The sequence below is a fragment of the Centropristis striata genome, chromosome 8, assembly GCF_030273125.1.
Source record: "Centropristis striata isolate RG_2023a ecotype Rhode Island chromosome 8, C.striata_1.0, whole genome shotgun sequence".
In the NCBI taxonomy this organism is placed as follows: domain Eukaryota; kingdom Metazoa; phylum Chordata; class Actinopteri; order Perciformes; family Serranidae; genus Centropristis; species Centropristis striata.
In genome coordinates, this window is record NC_081524.1 from 13,533,452 (window position 1) to 13,559,257 (window position 25,806).

General features: G+C 36.7%; 4 protein-coding genes across 6 annotated transcripts in view; all 4 read left to right on the forward strand.

Annotated features, from left to right (window-relative positions):
* The first annotated feature begins 1,078 nt into the window (after positions 1–1,078).
* The window catches only part of LOC131975696 (H-2 class II histocompatibility antigen, A-U alpha chain-like), a 46,221-nt gene continuing 21,493 nt past the window's right edge, over positions 1,079–25,806 (forward strand). The window contains exons 1-4 of the mRNA XM_059338434.1: positions 1,079–1,337; positions 1,522–1,785; positions 1,869–2,150; positions 2,262–2,799. Coding sequence (XP_059194417.1) covers positions 1,259–1,337; positions 1,522–1,785; positions 1,869–2,150; positions 2,262–2,386 — 750 coding nt within the window. The 5' untranslated portion in view covers positions 1,079–1,258 and the 3' untranslated portion in view covers positions 2,387–2,799. The remainder of the gene's footprint in view (positions 1,338–1,521; positions 1,786–1,868; positions 2,151–2,261; positions 2,800–25,806) is intronic.
* On the forward strand, positions 4,794–14,547 carry LOC131976200 (uncharacterized). The gene is made up of 12 exons (XM_059339122.1): positions 4,794–4,811; positions 4,978–5,238; positions 5,749–6,045; positions 6,191–6,307; positions 10,782–11,045; positions 11,129–11,410; positions 11,515–11,576; positions 12,724–12,832; positions 12,995–13,265; positions 13,496–13,761; positions 13,912–14,028; positions 14,429–14,547. Exons 2-12 carry the CDS (start codon positions 5,013–5,015, stop codon positions 14,452–14,454), a joined length of 2,037 nt encoding a protein of 678 aa, XP_059195105.1. The 5' UTR covers positions 4,794–4,811; positions 4,978–5,012; the 3' UTR covers positions 14,455–14,547.
* On the forward strand, positions 10,373–11,639 carry LOC131975697 (H-2 class II histocompatibility antigen, A-U alpha chain-like). Its single transcript, XM_059338435.1, has 4 exons — positions 10,373–10,597; positions 10,782–11,045; positions 11,129–11,410; positions 11,515–11,639. The coding sequence occupies exons 1-4, from the start codon at positions 10,519–10,521 to the stop codon at positions 11,637–11,639; spliced, it is 750 nt and encodes a 249-aa protein (XP_059194418.1). The 5' UTR covers positions 10,373–10,518.
* On the forward strand, positions 18,390–25,639 carry si:ch1073-228j22.2 (SPRY domain-containing SOCS box protein 4). 3 transcript variants are annotated; one of them, XM_059338430.1, is made up of 3 exons: positions 18,390–18,857; positions 22,878–23,675; positions 23,775–25,639. In XM_059338430.1, exons 2-3 carry the CDS (start codon positions 22,931–22,933, stop codon positions 23,903–23,905), a joined length of 876 nt encoding a protein of 291 aa, XP_059194413.1. In that variant the 5' UTR covers positions 18,390–18,857; positions 22,878–22,930; the 3' UTR covers positions 23,906–25,639. The 3 variants fall into 3 exon arrangements, with proteins under 3 accessions (XP_059194413.1, XP_059194414.1, XP_059194412.1); XM_059338431.1 differs by having other exon boundaries at positions 22,910–23,675; XM_059338429.1 differs by lacking the exon at positions 18,390–18,857 and having other exon boundaries at positions 22,165–23,675.

Below are 25,806 nucleotides of genomic sequence, written 5' to 3' on the forward strand. Positions count from 1 at the left end.
TAGGACTGTTCATGCATGAACATGAAGTGCTGTGTCACCAAGGTCTATTTAAACTAATTAACTGAAAATAAGATAACTCACCTACATCTATTATACGTCAGGCATTAATGCTTATAGTTGGACAGGACTGATAAATCACTTGCCCCCAACCCCTCTTTAACTTGCCAACAACTTGACAATATGGGGACATGAAAAATCTGCAAATGCTCCAGTTCTCAATCATGAACCTCCATCGCCACCTGCAGCCCAACATGGAGAATTACTTATGATGAAAAACAAATTGCCAGAGATGTTCAGTTATAAAATAATGGTAATGTTACTCTGTCGGGTTGCATTTTGTACCTTTTCGTTATTTATTTGAGGGAACACACAACTTTGAGGGTGCAATAATTCATGTACATATTGGACACCTTTATTTTTATTTTTATACAAGTTTTTATATATATATATTTATATATATATATAAATGTATATAGATATATTTATTGTGACAGTCCACAGTATGTATTTATTAACAGGTTCTGCTCACCAGTTCTGTGTTATGTGTACTGCGGAAGCCAAGCCACGATATTTCGTTGCCAGATTCACTGTTGTGTTTTTTTGTGCAATGACAATAAAGAAAGTCTATATATGCCTGTAACTGAAGTAGTATTTTTTACTTCAACTGTCCTTTTTTCAGTATATCTGGTGCTGTATTTCTTGTTTTTCACTTTGGCTCCAGATCATAGCAGTGGTTCCAGCTCCTTAACCAGTAGTTTCTCTTAAATAAATAGGGCACCAGTCTCCTGTATGTATGGCACATACCAGTAAACAATAAAACCTTTGTAACCCACCTTTGCTTCACAAATGTATCCTTTTTTTTTCACTGCAAGATTGTTAATGGTTTATCGTCTTTTGGCATCTGAAAGTAGCCTGTTATAAGGGGTTGTGATTAACTTATACTTCACAAGCCAAAAAGGTTGGGAATGACTGCAGTAGATTATGGCATTCAATCAGATAAAAGCAAAACAAAGACAAGGCTGGTTAAATAAATACCTGCACTGTAAAACAGGTTAGACTTCTATATTCCCATCAACAAGGAAGCGATCATTTCTACCACATGAATCATTTATAACAGTGCAGTGCTTCCGATAAGGACTACTTATATCTATCGTTCTTCAGTTTCTTTGTTTTGCACATGACAAAGTCATTTAATTACGTATGTAGTGCAGATTGGTTAAAGAGATAAAGTATTTGTTCAGACAAACAGACTACAGTGATGAAGACCTGCAGCCCAGACATGAAGCTCACGGCTCTCGTCATCCTGATGATCAACAGCTACTGTGCCTTCTCACAAAGTAAGAGTTTCAAATTTACTCATTTACTTCATGAAAGACATATTTTATTAGATTGTATTAAAAGTTTTTAAGTTACTGTAGAGAATCAAATGTCATGAAAGGAAATAAAAACAGCACCAAGACAACTGTCAGGTTCTACCAATATGTTTGTAATTTCCCTCATTTCCACTGTATTGTTTTTCAGTTCCTCATGAAGTTCTCTATGTTATCGGCTGCTTCGAGGCTGGCGAAACTCAAGTTCAGTTTGAATTTGATGCTGAAGAGATTTTATACGTGGATTTTGACAGAGAGGAGGTTGTGTACACTGTGCCCAGATTTATTGTGGATGACGTAAGCAAAATATTTGATAACCTGAATGTATTTAAAAATGCCAAGAAAGCCAAGAATGCATGTCAACCAATTTTGGAAGTCTACAAACTGGAAGAAAGAAGTCCCCCAGAAGAAACAGGTGAATGAACCTCAATACTTCTCTCTCTAGTGATGTGATTAATAAAATGCTGATGAAGGTGTTTATCTTTTGTCCCTCTAAAGATCCCCCTGAGAACGTCCTCTACCCTGCAGATGATGTCCAGCTGGGCGTTGAGAACAGCCTCGTCTGCTTCGTGAATCATTTCTATCCACCTCACATCAAAGTCACCTGGACCAGAAATGGTCAACAGGTGTTGGAGGGGGTGTCACTCAGTCGATATTATCCCAACAATGATCAAACCTTCCACCAGTTCTCCACCCTGACATTCACGCCGAGGGAGGGGGACATATACAGCTGCACTGTGGAGCACTTAGCCCTGGACAGGCCTCAAACAAGGATCTGGGGTGATTGTTTTATCTTATGAAGCCACTTTATTGTCACAATTATGTTACAAAATACTCCTCTGTGTCTGTGATGATACATTTTTTTCTCATGTTCTCATATTTTCTCCACAGAACCGAACTTTAGTCCTCACAGTGTTGGACTAGACGTGTACTGTGGAGTGGGCCTGACTGTGGGCTTGTTGGGAGTCGCAGCTGGGACATTTTTAATGGTGAAGGGATACTATGGACAGTTTTAGGGAGATTATACACATGAAATTGATGATGTTAATATGCAGGAATATTACAATTTTGAAAAATGCACAGATTATCCTCCTAAATTGATTTGGTTTCCTGAGAGGTATGAATATCAGGTCTGAAAGAGCAACCTGGTCTCACAGAAATCCGTGAAATAGCCACGGATTTCGCTTAACTCAAAATCCGTGGAATAGCCACGGAATCACTCAAATTTCCGTGAAACTGACACGGATTTTGCTACAATGCAAGTTAATGACAGTCATATCCCGTGGCTATTGGTTTGTTCCAAGTCACGTGACTTTCAAGGTCCCGGCGGTCAGAACAAAAAACATGGCGGACAGTTCTCTCATTTTTAGTGAAAAATCTATATTTTGACTTAGTTTCTGCATAAAAATGGATTTTGATCACATTTCTAGTGAGAAATATATGTTTATTTTCTAAATATTCACTCAGTGAATGTACATAATCACTTTGTATGTTGGAATAGCCACGGGATATGACTGGCATTAACTTGCATTGTAGCGAAATCCGTGTCAGTTTCACGGAAATTTGAGTGATTCCACGGATATACCGTGATACGGCTATTCCACGGATTTTGAGTTAAGAGAAATCCGTGGCTATTTCACGGATTTCTGTGAGATCATGTTGGAAAGAGAGTCTGAAATGTACACTTTCCAAGGAAATATTTCCTAGATAGATAAATAGACAGACAGACAGATAACAGACATTACTGAATGTCAAAAGTGCAATTTATTTACACACTGAATGTAAAGGGCTTCATGGTCTAAATTAATATTACAATAACATTTCTTTATAATTCATTATCCTTGTTTCTGTATTCTCTGTTATTAAATTGTATATGCAAATAAACATGTAACATGTCTGTCTGGCTCACTGATTTTTATTTTGATACTGAGGGTTGACAAGTTTTAATCACCATATAATGTCATATTATTTTATCAATATTTGCTGATATCACAAAGTCTGCCAGGAAAAATATTCAAAGTCTTTATTATTCAAAGACGATATCAAATGCCCAATTACATTTGTAACAATTAAAATATGACTATTACTGAGCTTTTTCAGACATTAAAATGAAAAACAATCTATTATTTTCAATAAAAACAATGAATAGTAAGTGTGAATTTCAAATTTAAGACATATTCCAAAGTTGGTGTGATACGTACATCGACATTTTTAGTTTGCATCACTGATATTAGATCTTTGATTGTTGATCATCTCCACAGTCAGGAACACTCATGGTGGTTTATCATTTTCCAGACCTCAAGTATCAATTAACTAACTGTTTTTCTCAGTTAAGTATAACTTTGAAGTTATATATTTCAAAGGGAAACACTATACATTAATTCCACTGCATTTATCTGACACCTTTGGTTAGTCTTTACCGTTTTAATTTCACTTACTAAACATATTAAAAGGTAGTTTAAGCTAAGATTTTCTTCCACCGGCTACAAAACGTATATCTTACATCATTATGCATCAATGATGAAAATCCAACCCAATCCAATTGAAGTTCATCTATCACATTATTCATATGAAATTGGACAAAATAAAGGTGAGTGAGAGGCAAGGTTATTATAGTTAACGAAAACTAACGAAATAACGAAAACTAGAATTGAAAAAAGATTTTCGTTAACTGAAAAAAAAATAAAAACTGGAGTTTTTAAAAAAACGATAACTAACTAAAACTGTATTTTGTGGTTACAAAACTAACTAAAATTAACTAAAATTATAGAGAAAATGTCCTTAGTTTTCGTTTTTGTCAACTATTTTCATCCGTAATTCAGTGTTTCTATTTGAACATGCAACACATGGTGAATATGTTTACTGAGACTGGGATGTTTACACTCCAACCAAAATACAAAACACCCAGAACTGTAAGAGTTAATAACCTTATTGGGGCTGAGATGATAAACCAAAGGAAATAAAGGAAACATTTATTATGACCTCTTTGAATCTGGCACCCAACACATAGACCATTACAAAAAAACTAAAACTAACACTAAAACTAATAAAAACTAAACTAAAACTAAGCATTTTCAAAAAATAAAAACTAAACTAAAACTATCAAACTCACTCTAAAAAATAACTAAAACTAACTGAATTTGAAAACAAAAATTCACAAGGAAAACTAAAACTAAAACTAATGAAAAATCCAAAACTATTATAACCTTGGTGAGAGGTAGTGTCAGATTACTTTAACATCAACACACACTTGTCTCACACGGGGCAAATGTGCCACACCTACTTAGAAAAATGTTGTTGAGCGTTGGCGGCTGTACTTCCTCTTGTTTTCAGTGCAAAGAAAATCCACCTATGATTTTAGTTTGTCTTTCTCATATTCCACCATGTGTACTTACAACACCTTTTCACTGCTGCTTCTGCTCCAGTTATTTGCAAGAGCAGGTAAGTGACATTAAATAAGAAGCTCTCATTATATACAAGGTTGCTGTACAAAATAGCACATTGACTAGACAGAGGGACAAATATTCTGTTTCTACAACATGTTGCAGATCATAATGACTAAGTTTATAACAGGAATAACAGGTAACTTGTTGGCTTTATCGTACAGATGCTCTTTTTGGTTACGGTTTGCTTCGCTGCCAGATGACTTCGCCTAATGACACTTTTTATGTGGAGGAACTCTACTTCAACAAGGTGCTTCAGCTGCAATACAACAGCACTGCGGAAAAGTTTATCGGCTACACAGAAAGGGCAAGAGAGGTTGCTGAGAGCCTCAACAAAAGCCCTTCTTTTCTAAAAGAAGAAAAAAAGAATGAAGAGAAATGCAAAGACCACACATCATTTGCATTTGATATCCTTTCAAAACCAGGTAATTGTGTGATGAAACTCTGGCTTTAGCTTAAGTACAAGTAAAGAAGTCAAGTAATTATAAATTGAGAATAAAAAATTAACCAACTGTGTGGAGCTATATGGGACAAAATAAAAATTGTATGTCTTTCCCAACTTTCTTTAAAAAGCATGTATGAGTCATTTCAGCCAATTAAACACAATGTTTATTTTGTATATTACAGTCCCATTTGGATTAAAATAGACAATAAAGCATGGTACGGTTAAGGGTGTGGCAATCTTGTCATTCACAACATTGTTTTCAAACTGTTATTTGATATTTATTATTCTGATGTTATTTTTTAGCCAGTATTCCCTGTACACCTTCCCTTCTGCCTTATATTAATACACAGTAATTGGTATAATATGTATAAAATATATGTAGAGTATACTTGCTGGCTTTGATCTAAGTGTTACTGAAACTCTAAGCGTTATTGGTGCATAATACTTTTTAAAAAAATCATATTTTTCATGCCAACATGTTCTGTCTAAGGGATATTTTCCAAAACGGAGGCCTCTGCCAGAGTGAGGTCAGTTGAGGCAGCAGGTAGCCAACATCCCAACATGCTGGTCTGCAGTGTGTACGACTTTTATCCGAAACAAATCAGAGTGACGTGGCTAAGGAACGGAAAGGAGGTGACAACTGACGTGACGTCCACTGAGGAACTACCCAATGGCAACTGGCTTTACCAAATCCACTCCTACCTGGAGTTTACACCCGAACCTGGAGAGAAAATCACCTGTAAGGTGGAACACGCCAGCCTTAAGGAGCCGGGGCTTTATGACTGGGGTAAGAGAGTGTGCATGTGGACAAGTGAGGTAGAATAACAAATTCAAAAAGACAAGAAACGAGGTATTACCAGTAATCTGACATTTTCCATGGCAAATCTTAATTTGAATAAAGAAGATTTTGTGTTTTCAATATGTGTTTTTAGACCCAGCACCTGAGCTACAGAACAACAAGATGGCCATGGGGACAGCAGGGCTACTGCTGGGTCTGGTGTTTTTGGTTGCTGGGCTGATTTACTACAAGTACAAGAAGAACACTGCTGGTGAGAGACAAGATCAAAGTAACATTAAAAAAAAAAGTAGAATTCTTTTTTTTTTAAGCCCTCAGTGTAATAAACTAAGGAACATAATGTGTAGAGATTTTTTTTAAAAGGCCTACAAAGACACAAACAAGTCTTTCTACTTTTGATGCCTGTTAAACTCATAGACGTCCCTGTATTAATGCAGTTCTGTCAGTGAAGGTTTAGGAACCCATCTTACACCCAAAACAAAGCACAGCACAGCACAGTGCAATTGTCATTGTTATTTTTAGACCAACTCAGTTGACACCTTGTGCCTTACTTGGTGCCCAGATTAAACGCCATGTTAACTGACAAAAGTGGAGCTGGACGCCTGCATCAGACACTTAAGATTTTTTTTTACTTCTCAACACCAAGTTTTTCTGCCTCAAAATCAACTATGTGTGTAACTTTGTTCTCACTTTTGTTTTTTAACTCTAGGCCATGAGTTGGTGCCAACAGGTTAAGGCTGCCTGCCACTTTCACTGAAGCATTTGTCATACAAGCTGATATCTAAAATGATCCGACGCTGGAAACGTCTCAACAGATTGATTTGTGTGCGTGCATGACTAAATGCGTGTGTGCATGTTTGTGTATGTATACTTACAGATGTGTATGTGGGGGAGGGAGGGGTGGGTTTTGTCATTTTTATTGTTTGTTTTTTCTTATTTTTTTTTATTTTTTTGTAAAGCACTTTGTGTTGCATTTTTATGTATGAAAAGCGCTATATAAATAAAGTTAGATTTTTTTTTTGATGATCAAATAAATGAGGTTTTTATATGGAGTCAAATAGTTCTGCAATACTTGAGGAGGCTGATATGTAGTATGAAGTATCTACATAAAAAATATGTTGCCATGTTAAATCTATTAAACATAAGCTATCGTTACAGTTTGAAGAAAATAGTTTCAATATATTTCTTGAATTTCATTTTGTACTGTACACATTGTGATGATATAAAAGGGCTAATTTTCCATGAAATTATTTAACTAAATCATGAAATATTCTGGTGTGCAATCAATAACAGGGACGGTTGCTTAATTTCTAATTAACTACCTTTATCTCCGAAGTCCAACAAAAAAGACATTATTTATATGATTAATATTTACTATGATTTCTCCATGACTGTGAATTGTACTAAATGTATTAGTCAGTAATTTCTAAATCTTGTTTTGGACAATAAAGGTCTGAAGACTTGGATGTCAAAGTTGTTTGAGTATTTTTTGACTTTTTTTATTTTACTTTGAGTTTTATTTCATTTTAATTGTTATATTTCATTATAAAACTGAGGTAATTATTGAAATATACAGCAGCATGATATATTGAGATAACCTTTTTCAGTACAGGATTTTACAGGAAAACAAGTAAACAATTGGGACATTAAATTATATTTGACATGTAATGTAAAATAAGACAAATATCTTTATGACTGCATCACCTCCAGGAGCTTTGTTTTCAATGTGCTGATGAACTTCCTCATGTAGAATCAACTCACATTTATCTTTTGAGTTGACTTGTTTTTCTTATCTGTTTCTTTAATATGTTCACAAATCTGCACTTTGCTTTTAATCTGTAATGTTGCTGTTACTCTAGTTTTCAAGAGAGGCTAAGCATTATCAACATTTGTCATTTAAAGTTGTACAAAGGCATTATGTAACAAAACCAAAGGCAGCTAATAAAACTGTTCATGCAGGAATATGAACCTAAATCTATTATACTTCAGGACTTAATGGTTTTGGTCTGATCTAGTTGGACAGGACTGTTAAATCATTTTGTATTATACCGATGGCAAGTAAACTATAGGTCTGGCCTTTTCAGTTTCTCCTATGAATTAGTTCAAGAGAGACCTGATCAAATTTAATCATATGAATAGAACAAATAATAATCAGCACTTGCCCCCGACCCTCTTTAACTCTTTAACAGGACAAACAACAATCTGATAAAAACTTGTCAACAACTTGACAATACAGGGATATGAAAAATCTGCAAATGCTGGAGAAGTCTCTGTAAAACACACATGCACTTGTAATTTGCATTTTGCATTTTGCAGGGTGGGTGTTAGTGCCAATGTGTTAAGTAGATACATTTAACAGCTGGTCTGTTAGTTTGTCAGAAAATTTTAATTTTATCTTCCTCAATAATAAATCTGTCTTACTGTACTAAAATACAAAACAGACATCTGATGTCAGATAATCCTGTGGAAACTCATCAGATCCAATGGTAACATCCATGTGTCCTGATATATCCTTTAATGACATGACAATATTTTCATGTTAACTGTACACACCTACAAAATGTTCATCATATAAGACGGTACATTAACTAACCTGAAAGCTCAAATTTTGGTAAAAACCTTAAAGTACTGTCATTTTCTTCTGAATGCCTAGTGTGCATGACCCACTCTCATGCATGTGGGCATTGCAGCCCTCAGTCATGACTGCAGCCATCACAAGGCTGAACAGGGGGGACAGAGGACACACTAACCTTGTTTACTACTCACACAAAACAGGGAGGGAAGATGATTGGAGTACGAGGCAGATAAGGCAACAAAATGGACTTGTTGGTCTTTGATTTAGGGTGTTGTTAGGCATTACAAATGCTGCCTGGTCTTATGTGCATGGTCTCAATTTATGTAAATTAAGAGTATTGTATTAGTGTGTGTGTTGCAGTATTGTTGGACTGTCTGAGGGGTTTCAGACATTGTGTTATCCTGGACACTTTGTTAATTTTGTAGTTTAGAACTTTGTTTGTTAAAGAACACCAAGAGTTTGGACATCCTCTGTTAAACCTTAGTTTGTTTCGTTGGTTTTGTGAAAGCTTATGGGTGCTGATCTCCTTTTGTTAGAGTTTTGTTTAAGCCAAGAGTCTGGTAATTTATTTTATTTGTATATTGTATTGCATATTGTCAGCCCCATACAGCCTCTTTTTGTTAGATTTTGTTGTAAAAGCTTCTCTTACTGGTTAATAAAAACCTGATTTAACCAGAGCCTCCCAGTGTTACGTTCCACCTTCATTTCTATACCCTTTTCACATGTTACTGCTCTCAAAATCGAGCCGGGTCGTAACACATGTTACACTACAGGGCATGGAGTGCTTTAATTTCCTAATCCTCAGTTAACTTCCCCTCATTATTATGTTCATTTAATGTGGGTTGTGGAGGCTCTTAGGCTGGTCGGGTTACAGGTAGGCAGGTAGTTTACAATTGTCATTTTTTCTGTAAAGTGTTCTACGCACCCAATAGATGTGGAAGAGCTGCAGAAGTGGAAGTCAAACTTTTTTCTGCTCTTCCTACTCTCAATTATGAACCTCCATCGCCACCTGCAGTCCAACATGGAGAATTACTTATGATGTTAAAAAAAAACTGGCAGAGATGTTATGTTAAAATAATGTTAATGTTACTCTGTGTGGTTGCATTTTGTACCTTTTCATTATTTATTTGAGGGAATACACAACTTTGATGAAATTGTAATTTAGTGCATGATGAAATTTGGTCCCTTTTTATATGCCTGTAACTGAAGTAGTATTTTTTACTTCAATTGTCCTTTTTTTCAGTCTTTCTGGTGCTGTATTTCTTTTTTGTTTTTCTCTTTTTTCACTTTGGTTCCAGATCATAGCAGTGGTTCCAACTCCTTTACCAGAAGTTTGTCTTAAATAAATAGGGCACCAGTCTCCTGTATGTATGGCACACACCAGTAAACAATGAAACCTTTGTAACCCACCTTTGCTTCACAAATGTATCCTTTTTTTTTCACTGCAAGATTGTCAATGGTTTATCGTCTTTTGGCACCTGAAAGTAGCCTGTGATAAGGGGTTGTGATTAACTTATACTTCACAAGCCAAAAAGGTTGGGAATGACTGCAGTAGATTATGGCATTCCATCAGATAAAAGCAAAACAAAAACAAGGCTGGTTAAATAAATACCTGCAGTGCTTATGTACTGTCATTTCATAAGTGTTGCCAAATTTAGAAAAGCTCGGTCCTGTAAAACAGGTTAAACTTCTGTATTCCCATCAACAAGGAAGCAATCATTTCTACCACATGCATCATTTATAACAGTGCAGTGCTTCTGACAACTACAATTTCAATCTATCGTTCTTCAGTTTCTCTGTTTTGCACATGACAAAGTCATTTAATTATTCATTGTAGTGCAGATTGGTTAAAGAGATAAAGTATTTGTTCCGACAAACAGACTACAGTGATGAAGACCTGCAGCCCAGACATGAAGCTCACGGCTCTCGTCATCCTGATGATCAACAGCTACTGTGCCTTCTCACAAAGTAAGAGTTTCAAATGTACTCATTTACATATTTTATTCGATTGTATTAAAAGTTTTTAAGTTTCTGTAGAGAATCAAATGTCATGAAAGGAAATAAAAACAGCACCAAGACAACTGTTTCTTGTCACGCCAGGTTCTACCAATACATTTGTAATTTCCCTCATTTCCACTGTGTTGTTTTTCAGTTCCTCATGAAGTTCTCTATGTTGGGGGCTGCTTTGAGAATGGCACAACTGAAGTTCATTTTGAGTTGGATGCTGAAGAGATTTTATACGTGGATTTTGACAGAGAGGAGATTGTGTACACTGTGCCCAGATTTATTGTGGATGACCCAAGTGAAATATTTGACACAGCGCATATATTAAAGAATGTCAAGAAAGGCAGGACCGTATGTAAAGCAGCTGTGGAATACTTCAAACTGGAAGAAAGAGGTCCCCCAGAAGAAACAGGTGAATGAACCTCAATACTTCTCTCTCTAGTGATGTGATTAATAAAATGCTGATGAAGGTGTTTATCTTTTGTCCCTCTAAAGATCCCCCTGAGAACGTCCTCTACCCTGCAGACGATGTCCAGCTGGGCGTTGAGAACAGCCTCGTCTGCTTCGTGAATCATTTCTATCCACCTCACATCAAAGTCACCTGGACCAGAAATGGTCAACAGGTGTTGGAGGGGGTGTCACTCAGTCGATATTATCCCAACAATGATCAAACCTTCCACCAGTTCTCCACCCTGACATTCACGCCGAGGGAGGGGGACATATACAGCTGCACTGTGGAGCACTTAGCCCTGGACAGGCCTAAAACAAAGATCTGGGGTGATTGTTTTATCTTATGAAGCCACTTTATAATACAATATTTGTTGTAAAATACTCCCCTGTGTCTGCAAATATTTTCTCATGTTCTCCTATTTTCTCCACAGAACCGACATCGAACCGTCCTCACAGTGTTGGACTAGACGTGTACTGTGGAGTGGGCCTGACTGTGGGCTTGTTGGGAGTCGCAGCTGGGACATTTTTAATGGTGAAGGGACACCATGGACAGTAATTTCTCTGTTTTAGGGAGATTATACACATGAAATTGATGATGTTAATATGCAAGAATTTTGAAATGCACATATTATCCTCTTAAAATGATTTGGTTTCCTGAGATGAATGAATATCAGGTTTGTTGTAGCTCATTCAAGAACCAGTTAAATGAATAGTCTACCTGTGCAAAATGTACACTTTCCAAACAAATAGTTCCTAAACACACACAAGAGGAAATACAAACAAACTGGAAAGATATGCTGTAATTATATAAAGTGTTTTGTATTTCCACACTGAATGCGGAAAGGGCCTCACTGTCAAAATTAATATTTTAAATTCATGTATTCTTCTTTCTGTTTGTCTTCCGTGGTATTAAAGTGCTTATGCAAACATAACCCTTAAACACGTCTCACTGCTTTTTGTGACTTTGATATTGAGGTCTCAAATATAAATTACGGATGTAAATCATAAATTTCCTCACCATTTATTATGATCTTGTTTCAGTCTTCAGGGAAAATGATTTTGATTCAATTTAATTCAGGGGGGCTGTAATCAATATGAGACTATATCATATGCCCATTTAACACAATCAGTTAAATTTATAACAACTTTGATATGATTTGGCAATTTAATTATAGAGCTCTTTCATACACTACAAATGCATATCTTAAAGATGATGGTATGCATTAATATTTTTTACTTTGCATCATTGAAAATATATATTTGATTACTGATCACCTCCCCAGCCAAGAACAGACATGATGATGGTTTATAATTTTCCAGTCCTCAAGTATAATCCAGTGTGGAATATACTACATTTCAGAGGGAAATACTATGTATTCCACTGCATTTATCTGACACCTTTGGTTAGTCTTTACAGTTTAAATTTCACTTACTAAACAGTATATCAAAAGATTTTCTTCACCCGACTACAAAACTAGAAGTTCATCTATCAATACTGAGATCACATTATTTATATGAAATTGGACGGAATAAAGGTGAATGAGCAGTGGAGTCAGATTATTTCAACTTCAACACACACCTCAAAATGTGCCACACCTGCTTATAAAAACATTGGCTGCTGTACTTCCTCATGTTTTCAGTGCAAGAGAAATTCTCCTACAATTATGTTTTGTCTTTTCTCATTTGCCACCATGTGTAATGGCAGCTTCTATCCACTGCTGCTTCTGCTCCTGTTATTTTTAAGAGCAGGTAAGTGACATTAAAATAGAAACTCTCATTGTTTATTTATGTTGCTTTACAAAACAGCACATTGACCAGAAAGACAAATATTGTTAAAACATGTCGTAGATCATAATGACCAAGTATAATTATAACAGGAATAACAGGTAACTTGTTCTCTCTATGTTACAGATGCTCTTTTTTTGCACGCTTTGCTCCGCTGCCAGTTTACTTCGCCAAATGACACTTTTTATGTGGAGCAACTGTACTTCAATAAGCTGCTTCTGATGCAATACAACAGCACTTTGGGAAAATATATCGGCTACACAGAAAATACCAAAAATATTGCAGATAGCCTCAACAAAAGCCCTTTTCGCCCAAAGGAAGAAAAGAAGAATGAAGAGAGATGCAAAGCCCACGCATTGTTGGCATTTGATCTCCAATCAAAAGCAGGTGATTATGTGTTGAAACTCTGGTACGGCTTTAGCTTAGAGCCTGCAAAATATGGTGTAGTTATTTATCATTTGTGGTAAAATAAGTTAAATTTCTAAAGCATACAAATGTGTAAGGAGTAGTAAAAAATACAAATATTTAGATAATAATATAATGTGTGCATAATACTTAAAAAATGTAATTTTTCATGCCAACTTGTTCTGTCTAAGGGATATTTTCCAAATCTGAGGCCTCTGCCAGAGTGAGGTCAGTTGAGGCAGCAGGTAGCCAACATCCCAACATGCTGGTCTGCAGTGTGTACAAGTTTTATCCGAAACAAATCAGAGTGACGTGGCTAAGGAACGGAAAGGAGGTGATATCTGACGTGACGTCCACTGAGGAACTACCCAATGGCAACTGGCTTTACCAAATCCACTCCTACCTGGAGTTTACACCCGAACCTGGAGAGAAAATCACCTGTAAGGTGGAACACGCCAGCCTTAAGGAGCCGGGGCTTTATGACTGGGGTAAGAGAGTGTGCATGTGGACAAGTGTGGTAGAATAACAAATTAGATTTCAAAACACAAGTAATGAGGTATTACTAGTAATCTGAGATTTTCCATAGCAAATCTTAATTTGAATAAAGAAGATTTTGTGTTTTCAATATGTGTTTTTAGACCCAGCACCTGAGCTACAGAACAACAAGATGGCCATTGGGACAGCAGGGCTACTGCTGGGTCTGGTGTTTTTGGTTGCTGGGCTGATTTACTACAAGTACAAGAAGAACACTGCTGGTGAGAGACAAGATCAAAGTAACATTAAAAAAAAAAGTAGAATTATTTTTTTTTAAGCCCTCTGTGTAATAAATTGAGGAACATACTGTGTAGAGATAAAAAAGGCCTACAAAGATACAAACAAGTCTTTCTATTTTTGATGCCTGTGCAACTCATAGACGTCCCTGCATTAATGCATTTCTGTCAATGAAGATATAGGAGCCCATCTTACACCTGGAACAAAGCACAGCACAACACAGTGCAATTGTTATTATTATTTTCAGACCGACGCAGACGCAGTTGGCACATTCTGCCTTACATTGTGCCCAGATTATACACCTTGTTAACTGACAAAAGTGGAGCTGGACACGCCTGCACCTCTTTGTGTAACTTTGTTTTCATTTTTGTTTTTTAACTCTAGGCCATGAGTTGGTGCCAACAGGTTAAGGCTGCCTGCCACTTTCACTGAAACATTTGTCATACAAGCCAAGATGTAAAATGATCCGACTCTGGAAACGTCTCAACAGAATGGCAGATGATCAAATCAATGAGGTTTTTATGTGGAGTCAAATAGTTCTTCATAGGAAAAGAGCTGCACATAATTCTTGAGGAGACTGATATGTGGTATAAAATATCAACAAAAAAATATATGTTGCCATGGTAAATCTATTAAATGTAAGCTATTATTAAAGTTTAAAGAAAATAGTTTTAAAATATCTCTTTCATTTCATATTGTACTGTACACATTGTGATGATTTAAAATAGCTAATTTTCCATGAAATTATTTGACTAAATCATGAAATATTCTGGTGTTAAGACAATCAACAACAGGGATGGTTGCTTAATTTTTAATAAACTAACTTTGTCTCTAAAGTCTGACAAACCAGTCAGGACTATTTAATTAATATTTACTTTGATTTCTCCATAACTATATATTGTACTAAATGTATTAGTCAGTAACTTGTAACTTTTGTTCTGGACAATAAAGGTCTGAAGACTTGGATGTGAAAGCTGTGTGAGTATTTTTGGACTTTCTTACCTTTATTCATTTTAATGAATTATATTTCATTGTAAAAGTGAGGTTATTATTGAAAATACAGCAGGATAGGATAATAAGCTGAACTTTTTTGGCACAGGACGGAAAGAAATAAAATAATTGGGACATTTAATTATATTCGACATGTAATATAAAATAAGACAAATTATTTTATGACTGCATCACCTACAGGAGTTTTGTTTTTCAGTGTGCTGATGAACTTCCTCAACTCACATTAATCTTTTGAGTTTACTTGTCTTTTTCTTATATGTTCCTCTAACATGTTCACAAATCTGCACTTTGCTTTTCATCTGTAATGTTTGAAACGTGGCCATGCATTATTACAATTAGTCATTTAAAGTTGTACAAAGACATTATGTAACAAAACCAAAGGCAGCTAATCGAAGTGTTCATGCAGGAACGTGAAGTTTTGTGTCATCAAGATCTAATTCAGCTAATTCACTGACAATAAGATAACTCACCTAAATCTATTATACTTCAGGTATTAATGTTCCAGGAGTTCTTATACATATTTCTGTATGCCTACTGTACATGACCTACTTTCATTCTTGTGGGCATTGCAGCCCTCAGTCATGGCTGCAGCAATCACAAGGCTGAACAGCGTGAACACACTAACCTTGTTCACTACTCACACAAAACAGGGAGAGGAGACGATTGGAGTACTAATCAGAAAAGACAAACAGAAACAACAAAACTGACTTGTTGGCCTTTATTTAGGGTGTTGTGGGGCATTACAAATGCTGCATGGATGGTTTAATGCCATGTTACACTACAGGGCATAGAGTGCTTTAATTTCTTTACGCTCAGTCTAGTCCCCGTCATTGTTCTGTTCATTTAATGTGGTGTGTGGAGGCTCTCAGGGTTTTAGGGTCAAGATATGGGCAGGGAGTTTACAGTTGTTTTCTGTAATGCTTTCTATAGACGATAAATGTGGAAGAACTGCAGAAGATACAGGTATTGTAAATGGATTGAAGTCAAACTTCTGTGTATTAATAAGTACAATTCTCATACTTATTTATTAAATACGGAAGTAAATAGTTGTCTAACTTCCGCTTTAATGGGCAGCACTTCTGTTTGATCACTTCCCTCAGTTAGTCAAAAGAGTTTTATTAGTTCATTTAAATTGTGTTAATAATTGACCCAGTTGCTAACATGACATGGTTGCAAAATGTTTTAGCCACCTAAATAAAGGCTTGTATGAAAAAAAATCTATTTAAGTGTACAGTATATTTATAACATCTCCTAGTTATCTATACTCTCTTCAAACATACCAGATTCCATTGACAATAACACTGATTTTACCTTGCAGGTTGGCTTGTTTTAAGTCACACAACAACAGAATAACACACTTTTTAGGCGTCTAAAATACTATTGAACTATCCCTCAATATACAGCATACGTTTTAAAAACAAAGTTGTCACTAGGAGGAACTAGGTTACTGCTCCTTCCACCAGCTCGCCTGTAGTCACACCCTATGACACGGCGTTCCTTACGTCCTGCGTCACAGTGTCATGTTGCTGCATTGGATGTTCTTGTCACCTTTGGAAGACGCTAGCAAAAAACTCTAACCCTAAAGTTACCTTCTTCACCCGACATTAGTTAACTAACTAACCAACTGATCAACAACCATAACCATTTCCCCAACTATCCACGCTGAATTGAACTAAACAATAGTTTCTCCTCCGCACGAGGTCTCTAACCCGCAGTGATGAGTTTGGTAGCCCTATAACTTCCAGCCTGAGCTAACCAGCCAGTTGAGAAAACAACAACAAAGTCCATGTTTTTGTTTTTTTTTACGTTTTAAACGTTAATCCACAAAGAGTTAAACCAGAAGGATGTGATGCACGGTCCTGACCAATCATAGCATTGCAAGGCAGGTCTTGTTCAGAACTGCAGTGGGATCCATAATAACGCCATTTTTTACAGTAGCGCTACCCAAATAAGGTGGAAAAGGTGTAACACACCTGCCTTTCACCCAATCCAAAATGGCGGCTATTTGAGGGCATCATGCTGCCTTCCCTGACAGACGTTAGTATGTCTCCATTGCTGTTGTAATGGACCAATGTGCCCCTGAACTTTCCAGCTCCGCCAGTTTTACTGACTCCCTGCTAGCTTGTTATGCTAACCTCAGCACTTGTTGCTGGCGGCATTATGCTTAACGTTTCAGACGCTACAACGTCTCAAACTCGCAACCCGCGGGCCAATTGTGGCCCTCGTGATGATATTTTGTGGCCCCCACCTTGATATCAAAGTTAAATGTGAGTTTTATATGAATGGCACTTTACCGTGTTGTGTGTGGAAGGTCCCTTTAATTACTTTTTTTTGGTAATTTTGTGTCTTTTTTTAATAACTGTGTGTCTTTTTTTAATAATTGTGTGTCTTTTTTAAATAATTTTTGTCTTTTTTGGTAATTATGTGTCTTTTTTGGTAATTTTGTGTCTTTTTTAATAATTGTGTGTCTTTTTTAAATAATTTTTGTCTTTTTTGGTAATTATGTGTCTTTTTTTAAATAATTATGTCTTTTTAAAATAATTTTGTGTCTTTTTTGGTAATTTTGTGTCTTTTTTTTATAATTTTGTGTCTTTTTTGGTAATTCTGTGTCTTTTTGGGTCCTTTTGTTTCTTTTTTAAGTAATTTAGGTTTTCTTCTGTCATTTTGTGTCTTCTTGGGTCATTTTGTGTCTTTTTGGGACATTTTGTCTCTTTTTAGTCATTTTGTGTCTCTTATAAGTAATTTAATGTTTTTTCATTCATTTTGTGTCTTTTTTTTTGTAATTTTGTGTCTTTGTTTTGCCATTTTGTGTCTTTTTTAAGTAATTTAGTTTTTTCTCCTGTCATTTTGTGTCTTTTTTTGGTCATTTGATACTGCCTCCAGCGGCCCCAGGTAATTTGAGTTTGAGACCCCTAATCATAACTATATTTAAATGTTTGTTTAAACAAAACAACACATTGACTCACCCTGCTGTGCAAGAACATCGTTGTCCCTGTGTGCTGCTGCCACCCGATTTTAACGTCCTCTTCATTAAAAAAAACTCCATCAACAAATTCTATATCGTAAATGGAGCTTTTAAATGCGAAGTGTCTACTTATCGCTGATATATTTAAACTGGTATTTCCCAAATTTTAATCTGGAATATTTTTTAAACCGAAAAAACGGCATCAACATACCGGGTAGGAAAAAACTTGTCAAGTCTAGCAACGGTTACCAAGGAAGAGAACCTCTGGTCTGCAAGACAGCGTCTTGGGCTTAAATCACCGTTTTTCTACGTTCCTCCTAATGCGCATGCGCTCTCCGGAATAATGAGTCGATTTGGCTTCTATTTTATTTTTCTCTTTTTGCTTTATAAAAGCCCGAGTTTGATCCTTTTCCTATGTTTCGCCATTTTTGTTTACATTCATTACAGAACGCGATAAAAGAAAAAGCAAGAGGGGAAGACGTAATTTGATGATAGATCCGTATTGCATCTATTAGGCTATAATTTAAGACACTGGATATGATCATCTTCAGTATTTATCATATAGGATATCACCATGATTTCACTTTACAAACACGTCATGTGATCTCTCGTCCTTGTCTCTGCAGCTCTGTGTGGCGTCAGTGTTGGACTGTGCTGTCCCCGTCTCGGAGGTCGTCCCCAAAAAAATAATCAAAACACCGGAGCGGTTACGTTCCCGAGCCGCGGTGTGACGCAGAAATGCCTGATAAGAGTGTGTGTTATAAACACACGGTTTGAGGATGACTGGAAACAGCCTGCGTTTAACCAGCACAGAGAAGGATTCAGCAAAAACAGCTGGTAAGATTTAAATATTTATTGGGCACTTTTTGCTTTCACTGAGCTGCTCCAACAGGTGAAATAACCTGAGTCATCTTTAAATGTGTGCACGTGGGGATTTTCTATCGTTTGTTTATTAATGCGCTCAGTTTTGGCTTCACTTCACTCTTTTCTGATCATGTTTCTGTATCTTACCTTATTCTTCTCTACCACCCAGTGGTGAAAATTAAGTTAATTTGCTCAAGTGTATACGTCAGGACCATTTTAAGGTGCATGTATAGGGAAGTATTTCAATTTAAAGATCCCTTTTATTTCAAATGCAGATGGAAATATTGTAACATTCACTGTATTCCATGTATGTGACATAAACCGACTATTACTAGTATTAACAAACCCGTAGCATAATAGGTAGTAATAATAATAATAATAGGTAGGCCTATCTTATGTTCAGTCTGAATAGTGTTGTTGTTTTTTCTTTTGTACACTAGTTGCATACTTTTACTCAATAACAGTTTTGAATGCAAAGCTTTTAATATAATATTTTTTACAGCATGGTTTTCCTATTTCTACTCAAGTAAAGGACTGTTATTAAACCACCACTGACCTAACTTTGTTTTCTGTACTTCACTGTACTTCACTCTTCCTTACTCTTTTACTCTACTTTTATCTACTCCTGTCTACTTTATTTTATTCAGTTATTCTCTCACAGTTTTACTACTTTACTTTTTTTACTTTACTGTACTCCACTATAGCTTATTCTACTTTACTTGATTCAACTTTACTTTAGTTTTTCTGCACCGCTTGCCTAGACCACATTTGACTTTTAATATCTTAATCTTTATCATTCACTGTATTCCATGTATGTGACATAAACCGACTATTACTAGTATTAACAAACCCGTAGCATAATAGGTAGTAATAATAATAATAATAATAATAGTTAGGCCTATGCATTATGTTCAGTGTGAATAGTGTTGTTGTTTTTTCTTTTTTACACTAGTTGCATACTTTTACTCAATAACAGTTTTGAATGCAAAGCTTTTAATATAATATTTTTTACAGCATGGTTTTCCTATTTCTACTCAAGTAAAGGACTGTTATTCAACCACCACTGACCTAACTTTGTTTTCTGTACTCTACTGTAGGCTACTTCACTCTTCCTTACTCGTTTACTCTGCTTCACTTTTATCTATTCCTCTGTCGAATTAATTTTATTCAGTTATACTCTCATCGTTTTACTACTTTACTTAGTGTCCTCTACAGCAGCTATTCTCAACCTTGGGGTCGGGACCCCAATTGGGGTCATGAGATGATTTCTGGGGGTCGCCAAATCATTTTGGAAGTCAGCTCTGTCTCCACTGTGTTAAAGTGTTCATGTGTTAATGTGTTTTTGGTCACTTAATGTCTTTTTTTGGTCATTTTGTGTTTGTTTTTTTGTAATTTTGTGTCTTTTTTGGTCATTTTGTTTCCTTTTTTGGTCATTTTTTGTCTTTTCTGGTCATTTTGTGTCTTTTTTGGTCATTTTGTTTCCTTTTTTTAGTCATTTTGTTTTTGTTTTTGGGTGATCTGTACGGTGCATGTGCACGAGATTCTCGAGATTCGAGATTCTGTTCAGTGAGTGGGGGTCGCGGACAACATGCATGTTAAATTGGGGGTCGCGACTCAAGAAGGTTGAGAACTACTGCTCTACAGGACTGTTTTACTTTACTGTACTCCACTATAGCTTATTCTACTTTACTTGATTCAACTTTACTTTAGTTATTCTGCACCGCTTGCCTAGACCACATTTGACTTTTAATATCTTAATCTTTATTAATGTCACATAATTTAAGCTATCTTTACATATCTCCTTTTTTTTTACTTTGTTGTCTGCTTCTTGAATCAAATTTTTAACTCTTTTTTACTCTACATAACCTGAACATTTCCTACTTTACGCTTACTTACTTTACTTTCCCCCTATTCTAGCTTGTATAACTAAAACAGATGAATCAAACATGAAGATTATTATCATTAAAAGGCCGACTGTATATGCCTAAAAGGTAACTAACATTGTTAATATAGAAACTACCCAACATCATGGAGTTTAATTGTTTCTCTGTATATTTGTTTTCAGTTTTTTCTCCAGTGATTTTAATCATTTAACAAACATTTTATTTATTGGGCAGAGAACAACAAAAATAGAATTAAGATAAAATAATCATAATAATGATATTTTTGGTGGATTAGTGGGAAAAGGAGGGGGGGTTCTGCTACAATCACCATTTTATCTCTTACATAATGTGGCCTTGCATTTGATCAGATGTCACTAAAGGGTTCCCATGTTTTCTCTGTATTTTCTTAACTAGAAACAAACTGTAAACTAAACTGACTGGAGCTGAATTTAAATATTTTATTTACATTTACATTTAGTCATTTAGCAGACGCTTTTATCCAAAGCAATTTACGGGAAGAGTAAAAGCAAACAATCAAGGTATACTGCAATAAGAGCTATTAGTGCGTCAATAAGTGCTAGTGACAATTCTTTAAGGAGTAGAACTATCGTGTGGTCTAGGAGAGAAGATGCTCTCTGAAGAGCTGAAGGTCTTCAGGAGTTTTCCAGTGTGTTTTTTTTTCTTCATTGTTTTTATTGCAGTTTTTGTTTCCATTCAACAAAACAAAATTGTCTACAAAACTAGACACTACAACAAAACAAACACAAAGCATGACAGCTCTTACATAAAAGATGAACATATGGCATTATACACAAGGTGGTGGGTGCACATCAGACCTTTTAATAGAGTGGAGGAAAGGCCCGGTCCGATATAGTCCAAAAATGGGCGCCACACTCTGTAGAACTGATCTACACTGTGATCTATGACCTTGGTAAGATATTCTAAAGGGATCAGATCAAAAATTATTTTGCGCCAAGCACAGACAGAAGGAACTCTGACCCACTGCAAAAGGATATTTTTCCTAGCTGCAAACGTTAGAATATTGTACAATCTTTTGTTGACTGCTGTTTTCAAATAGTCACTTGGAAGACCTAGAATCAGGGAAATGGGGTCCATTTCTATGTTAATATGAAAACTTCTCTCCAATTCACTTATGATTTCAGCCCAATATATTTGAAGTTTATGACAAGACCAGAAACAGTGAGTTAAGGTTCCCACTTCAGTTTTACATTTGAGACACAGAGGGGAGAGAGCGCGGTTGAAGAAATGTCTGCGATGAGGGGACATATGTAATCTATATCCTACTGCAACTCCCTCATGGCAGGTCTGCCTGCCAAAGCCATCCGACCTCTGCAACTCATCCAGAATGCAGCTGCTCGATTGGTCTTCAATCTTCCCAAATTTTCACACACAACACCCCTCCTCCGCTCCCTCCACTGGCTACCAGTGGCTGCGCGGATACGCTTCAAGACTCTAGCTCTGGCGTACTCTGCTGCTAATGGTTCAGGTCCTACTTACATCCAGGACCTTGTCAAACTCTACACCCCTGCCCGTCCTCTCCGCTCTGCATCAGCCAAACAGCTGGCGACTCCCACCCTGCGTGGGTCAACTCGCCTCAAAACCACCTCCAGACTTTTCTCTGTCTTGGCTCCCAAATGGTGGAACGAGCTCCCCACCGACATCAGGACCTCAGACAGCCTGTACATCTTCTGCCGCAGGCTGAAGACCTATCTCTTCCAACAATACCTTGGTTAAGCCATGGTCACCTAACACATATATATATTAAAAAAAAAAAAAAAAAAATTGCTCTTCTTCTTCTTCTTTTCTATTCTTTTCTTCTTTAACATATAGCACTCCTGTAGCGATGACAGTTAGCTCTTAAAGTTCTGTACTTACTTGATTCCTGTGGTCTATGTCTAGTACCATCAGGTTGAATGCACTTATTGTAAGTCGCTTTGGACAAAAGCGTCTGCTAAATGACATGTAATGTAATGTAATGTAATGTAATCTATGTAAAATCATAAATTGTGTTGCTCTTGTCCGAGTGCAAATTGAAATCTTTTGTTTTCCAGTGTGTTAACTAATGTTTTGTCGTCTGTCTTCCCCACAGTTGTTCTCTGACGACCCCTTGCTTGTGTTCAGCCCTGCAGGCCGATTGTAGCGATGGGTGTCTCACTGTCAGTTTGGCTGTACAGCAGAGAAGACGACAGCTCTCCCTCTTCTTCGTCAGCTTTCCCGCTACTGGCTGTCTCGACATCCTCTCGCCTCGCTGTCACTCTGAACTCCTCGCCGGTCGCTCCGGCAGACAGTCGCTCACACTGGAGCTCAGTCCACCGCTCTCCTCACTTCCTGCTGTCTGACTGCAAACAGGAAGTGACACGCTCACCCGTTGAGCTGAGCAGTGATGGTGTGAGGGCAGAGGAGGGGGTGAAGAGTGGGCTTCACGTCTGGGAGGTTCTGTGGAGCCCGGACCACAGAGGGAGTCATGCCGTGATGGGGGTTTGCACGCGGCGAGGCCCTCTGCAGGCATCAGGGTACAACGTGCTGATTGGTGGAGACTCACAGTCCTGGGGCTGGGAGCTCAAGACCAATCAGCTGTGGCACGCTGGACAGAGTCTGGGACTTTACCCCGGGAAGAAGAGGAGGTGCCACTCGGAGGCTGTGCAGGATTTTAGGACAAAGTCTTCCACTTCATTAGGCACAAAGGTTGCACAGACACCTCTCCTCATCCCTGAGCGCGTCCTGTTAGTCCTGGACGCTGATGCAGGGACTCTGGGATTCGTTGTTGATGGAAGTTTCCTCGGCGTAGCTTTCCAAGGCCTCCCTCGTGGAGAGGAGCTGTTCCCAGCAGTGAGCAGCGTGAGAGGAGGAGCCAGCATACGACTACGATACTTGAACGGTGCCACGCGTAAGTATCAGGATTTTACACAAATCTGCTTTGATTCAATTTATGTTGATCATTTAAACACATGAACTAACAGAGTTTTTCTTTCTCTCTGCTTCCCAGGTGATCCTCCAGCTCTGATGGCTTTATGTGGGCTGTCAATTCGGCAGTTTTTAGGGCAACAAAGGCAGAATCAAATAGGCAAACTGCCTCTCCCCCCTCGTCTCCAGCACTACCTTCTTTCTAGTCAATAATGCACATGTCCAAACAGACAATAGGAAAACATTTCTCAGTCACTGAACAAAGAACTCGCACTGTCTATTACACACATTATAGGACATTTTTGGTGAACATTTTGTGGCAGAGACCTTCTTCATGTTATTAATTATCTAGACAGTTGGAGAGATCCAAGTGGACCAGTCATGTCACACATCATATATACATGCATTTTACATAATCACATCATGGTACCATCAACCTACAATATAAATAGGCAGAAATCATCATATGTAAGATGCACATTGTACTTAGTTTGAAATCCATGTAGTTATAATGGAGAAAAACTGTCATGTCCAGATTAATAGAAACCTGTGAAGGTCTCTGAACCGAAAAATTGTTCCCAATAAATCTCCTATAATTGTAAGTTTATTGCAGGAGTTCTTAGTTCTTCTTTGTTCAACATCTGTCGATCCACAGGTTCTGCTTTTGATGTAAAAAGAATGTGTACACACATGTTAAATCCAGACAAATGTATTTATTTTTTATCTTATTTATTATAATAATGTAATAAATGTATGTATTTCACTTTTTTTGCTCCTGTTTCTTTTTGTTTAAAATAAATGATTAATGAATAATGAATACTTCATTCGTTGTCATTACAGCTGTTTTGCAATTTCAATCTTTTTGCAAATGTTAGCGGAAAGATGAATAAGGACAATTCAGTAGTGTCAGTAGTCAGAATTATACCAAACAAGTTCAAGAATGGCCATATGACACCTGTTAGGGAATTACATTTGTGTTGATGCCCATAAAGAGTCAAAGAGCATTAGATCTGTGATTTTTACCTTTTTATTGAACGCTGTCAGTCATAAAACCAACATGAAACACAGTGATGATGCCATGAATGGCAAAGAGCTGGTTATTTTATTCATTAGAAAAACTGAATTAATTTCTGTATTCACTATATTGTGCAAAAAAAACCTGCTTAAACTCAGTTGCATCTTTAAATGAGCGTCTGTGTGGTTAGATTAAGGATGACTCACATTCTGCTAGCTGAGCAGCTACAGTGCCAAATGAAATCTGGTTTAACAGACATTGTATTCTCCATTTGCCAAAGAGTCTTCTGATATGTTTCCTTGGCTGAATGTTGTTGTACAGTTTCTACTTCAGTCAAAAGTTGGTATTACCCAGAATATATGATTGGAAGACTGAAAATCTTTGTCTTCTAATAATCCTGCAAAAACCCACTTTGGAATCAATGTATCCTTTTCACGTTCTGTGAACTAGAAAAAGAAACACAACACCTCATTTGTTTCATCGCTGTATGTAAACCACAATATTTTGGGTGGCTGTTCAACATTTTATAAGAAAAAAAATGGGTTAACATTTCAATTTCAGGATAAAGATTTTTAAGTTTTGAAGACAATATTAAGGAAAATTAAATGTTTGTAAAATGTTTTACAGTTGTAATTCCACATTAACACATTTTAGACTTTTTTTTCCTTAAATGAAAACCCTTACAAATAAGGAGGCAGTTTGTTTGACATGTGTAATGGACTACTGATAGATCTGTGCTATTTTAAATTAAATAGTTTCTCTTTATTTCATTAATATATATTTTTACTTTGTATATGTATCGCTTGTATGAACACATTTGTGAGTACATGCCATAGACTGTATAAATGAGGTACATGCTCTAGGTGAATGGGTTTTTATAAAATAAATAAATAAGATTTATAGGGCACTGTTTGCTTGTGTATTTTTATTATTATTTATTTTTACTTTGTATATGTACCCCTGGTATGATCCATCAGACTGTGTGCACATGCTTTATGTAAATGTGTTTTTTTTTAATAAAAAAGAATTAAAAAAAAGAGGGACACTTGTTATGACGTAGGTACAAACGTGCGCGCGAAAGAGCGCGTGCACAGGTGAT

Bases quoted from the DNA above. Each gene is read 5' to 3' on its own strand.
- si:ch1073-228j22.2 (XM_059338430.1), top strand. From the start codon at position 22,931: ATGGGTGTCTCACTGTCAGTTTGGCTGTACAGCAGAGAAGACGACAGC. The intron at 23,676-23,774 runs GTAAGTATCAGG...TCTGCTTCCCAG, and splicing joins ATACTTGAACGGTGCCACGC to GTGATCCTCCAGCTCTGATG.
- LOC131975697 (XM_059338435.1), top strand. From the start codon at position 10,519: ATGAAGACCTGCAGCCCAGACATGAAGCTCACGGCTCTCGTCATCCTG. The intron at 10,598-10,781 runs GTAAGAGTTTCA...GTTGTTTTTCAG, and splicing joins CTACTGTGCCTTCTCACAAA to TTCCTCATGAAGTTCTCTAT. The intron at 11,411-11,514 runs GTGATTGTTTTA...TTTTCTCCACAG, and splicing joins GCCTAAAACAAAGATCTGGG to AACCGACATCGAACCGTCCT.
- LOC131976200 (XM_059339122.1), top strand. From the start codon at position 5,013: ATGACTTCGCCTAATGACACTTTTTATGTGGAGGAACTCTACTTCAAC. The intron at 11,046-11,128 runs GTGAATGAACCT...GTCCCTCTAAAG, and splicing joins AGGTCCCCCAGAAGAAACAG to ATCCCCCTGAGAACGTCCTC. The intron at 13,266-13,495 runs GTTGAAACTCTG...GGCCTCTGCCAG, and splicing joins TCAAAAGCAGGTGATTATGT to AGTGAGGTCAGTTGAGGCAG.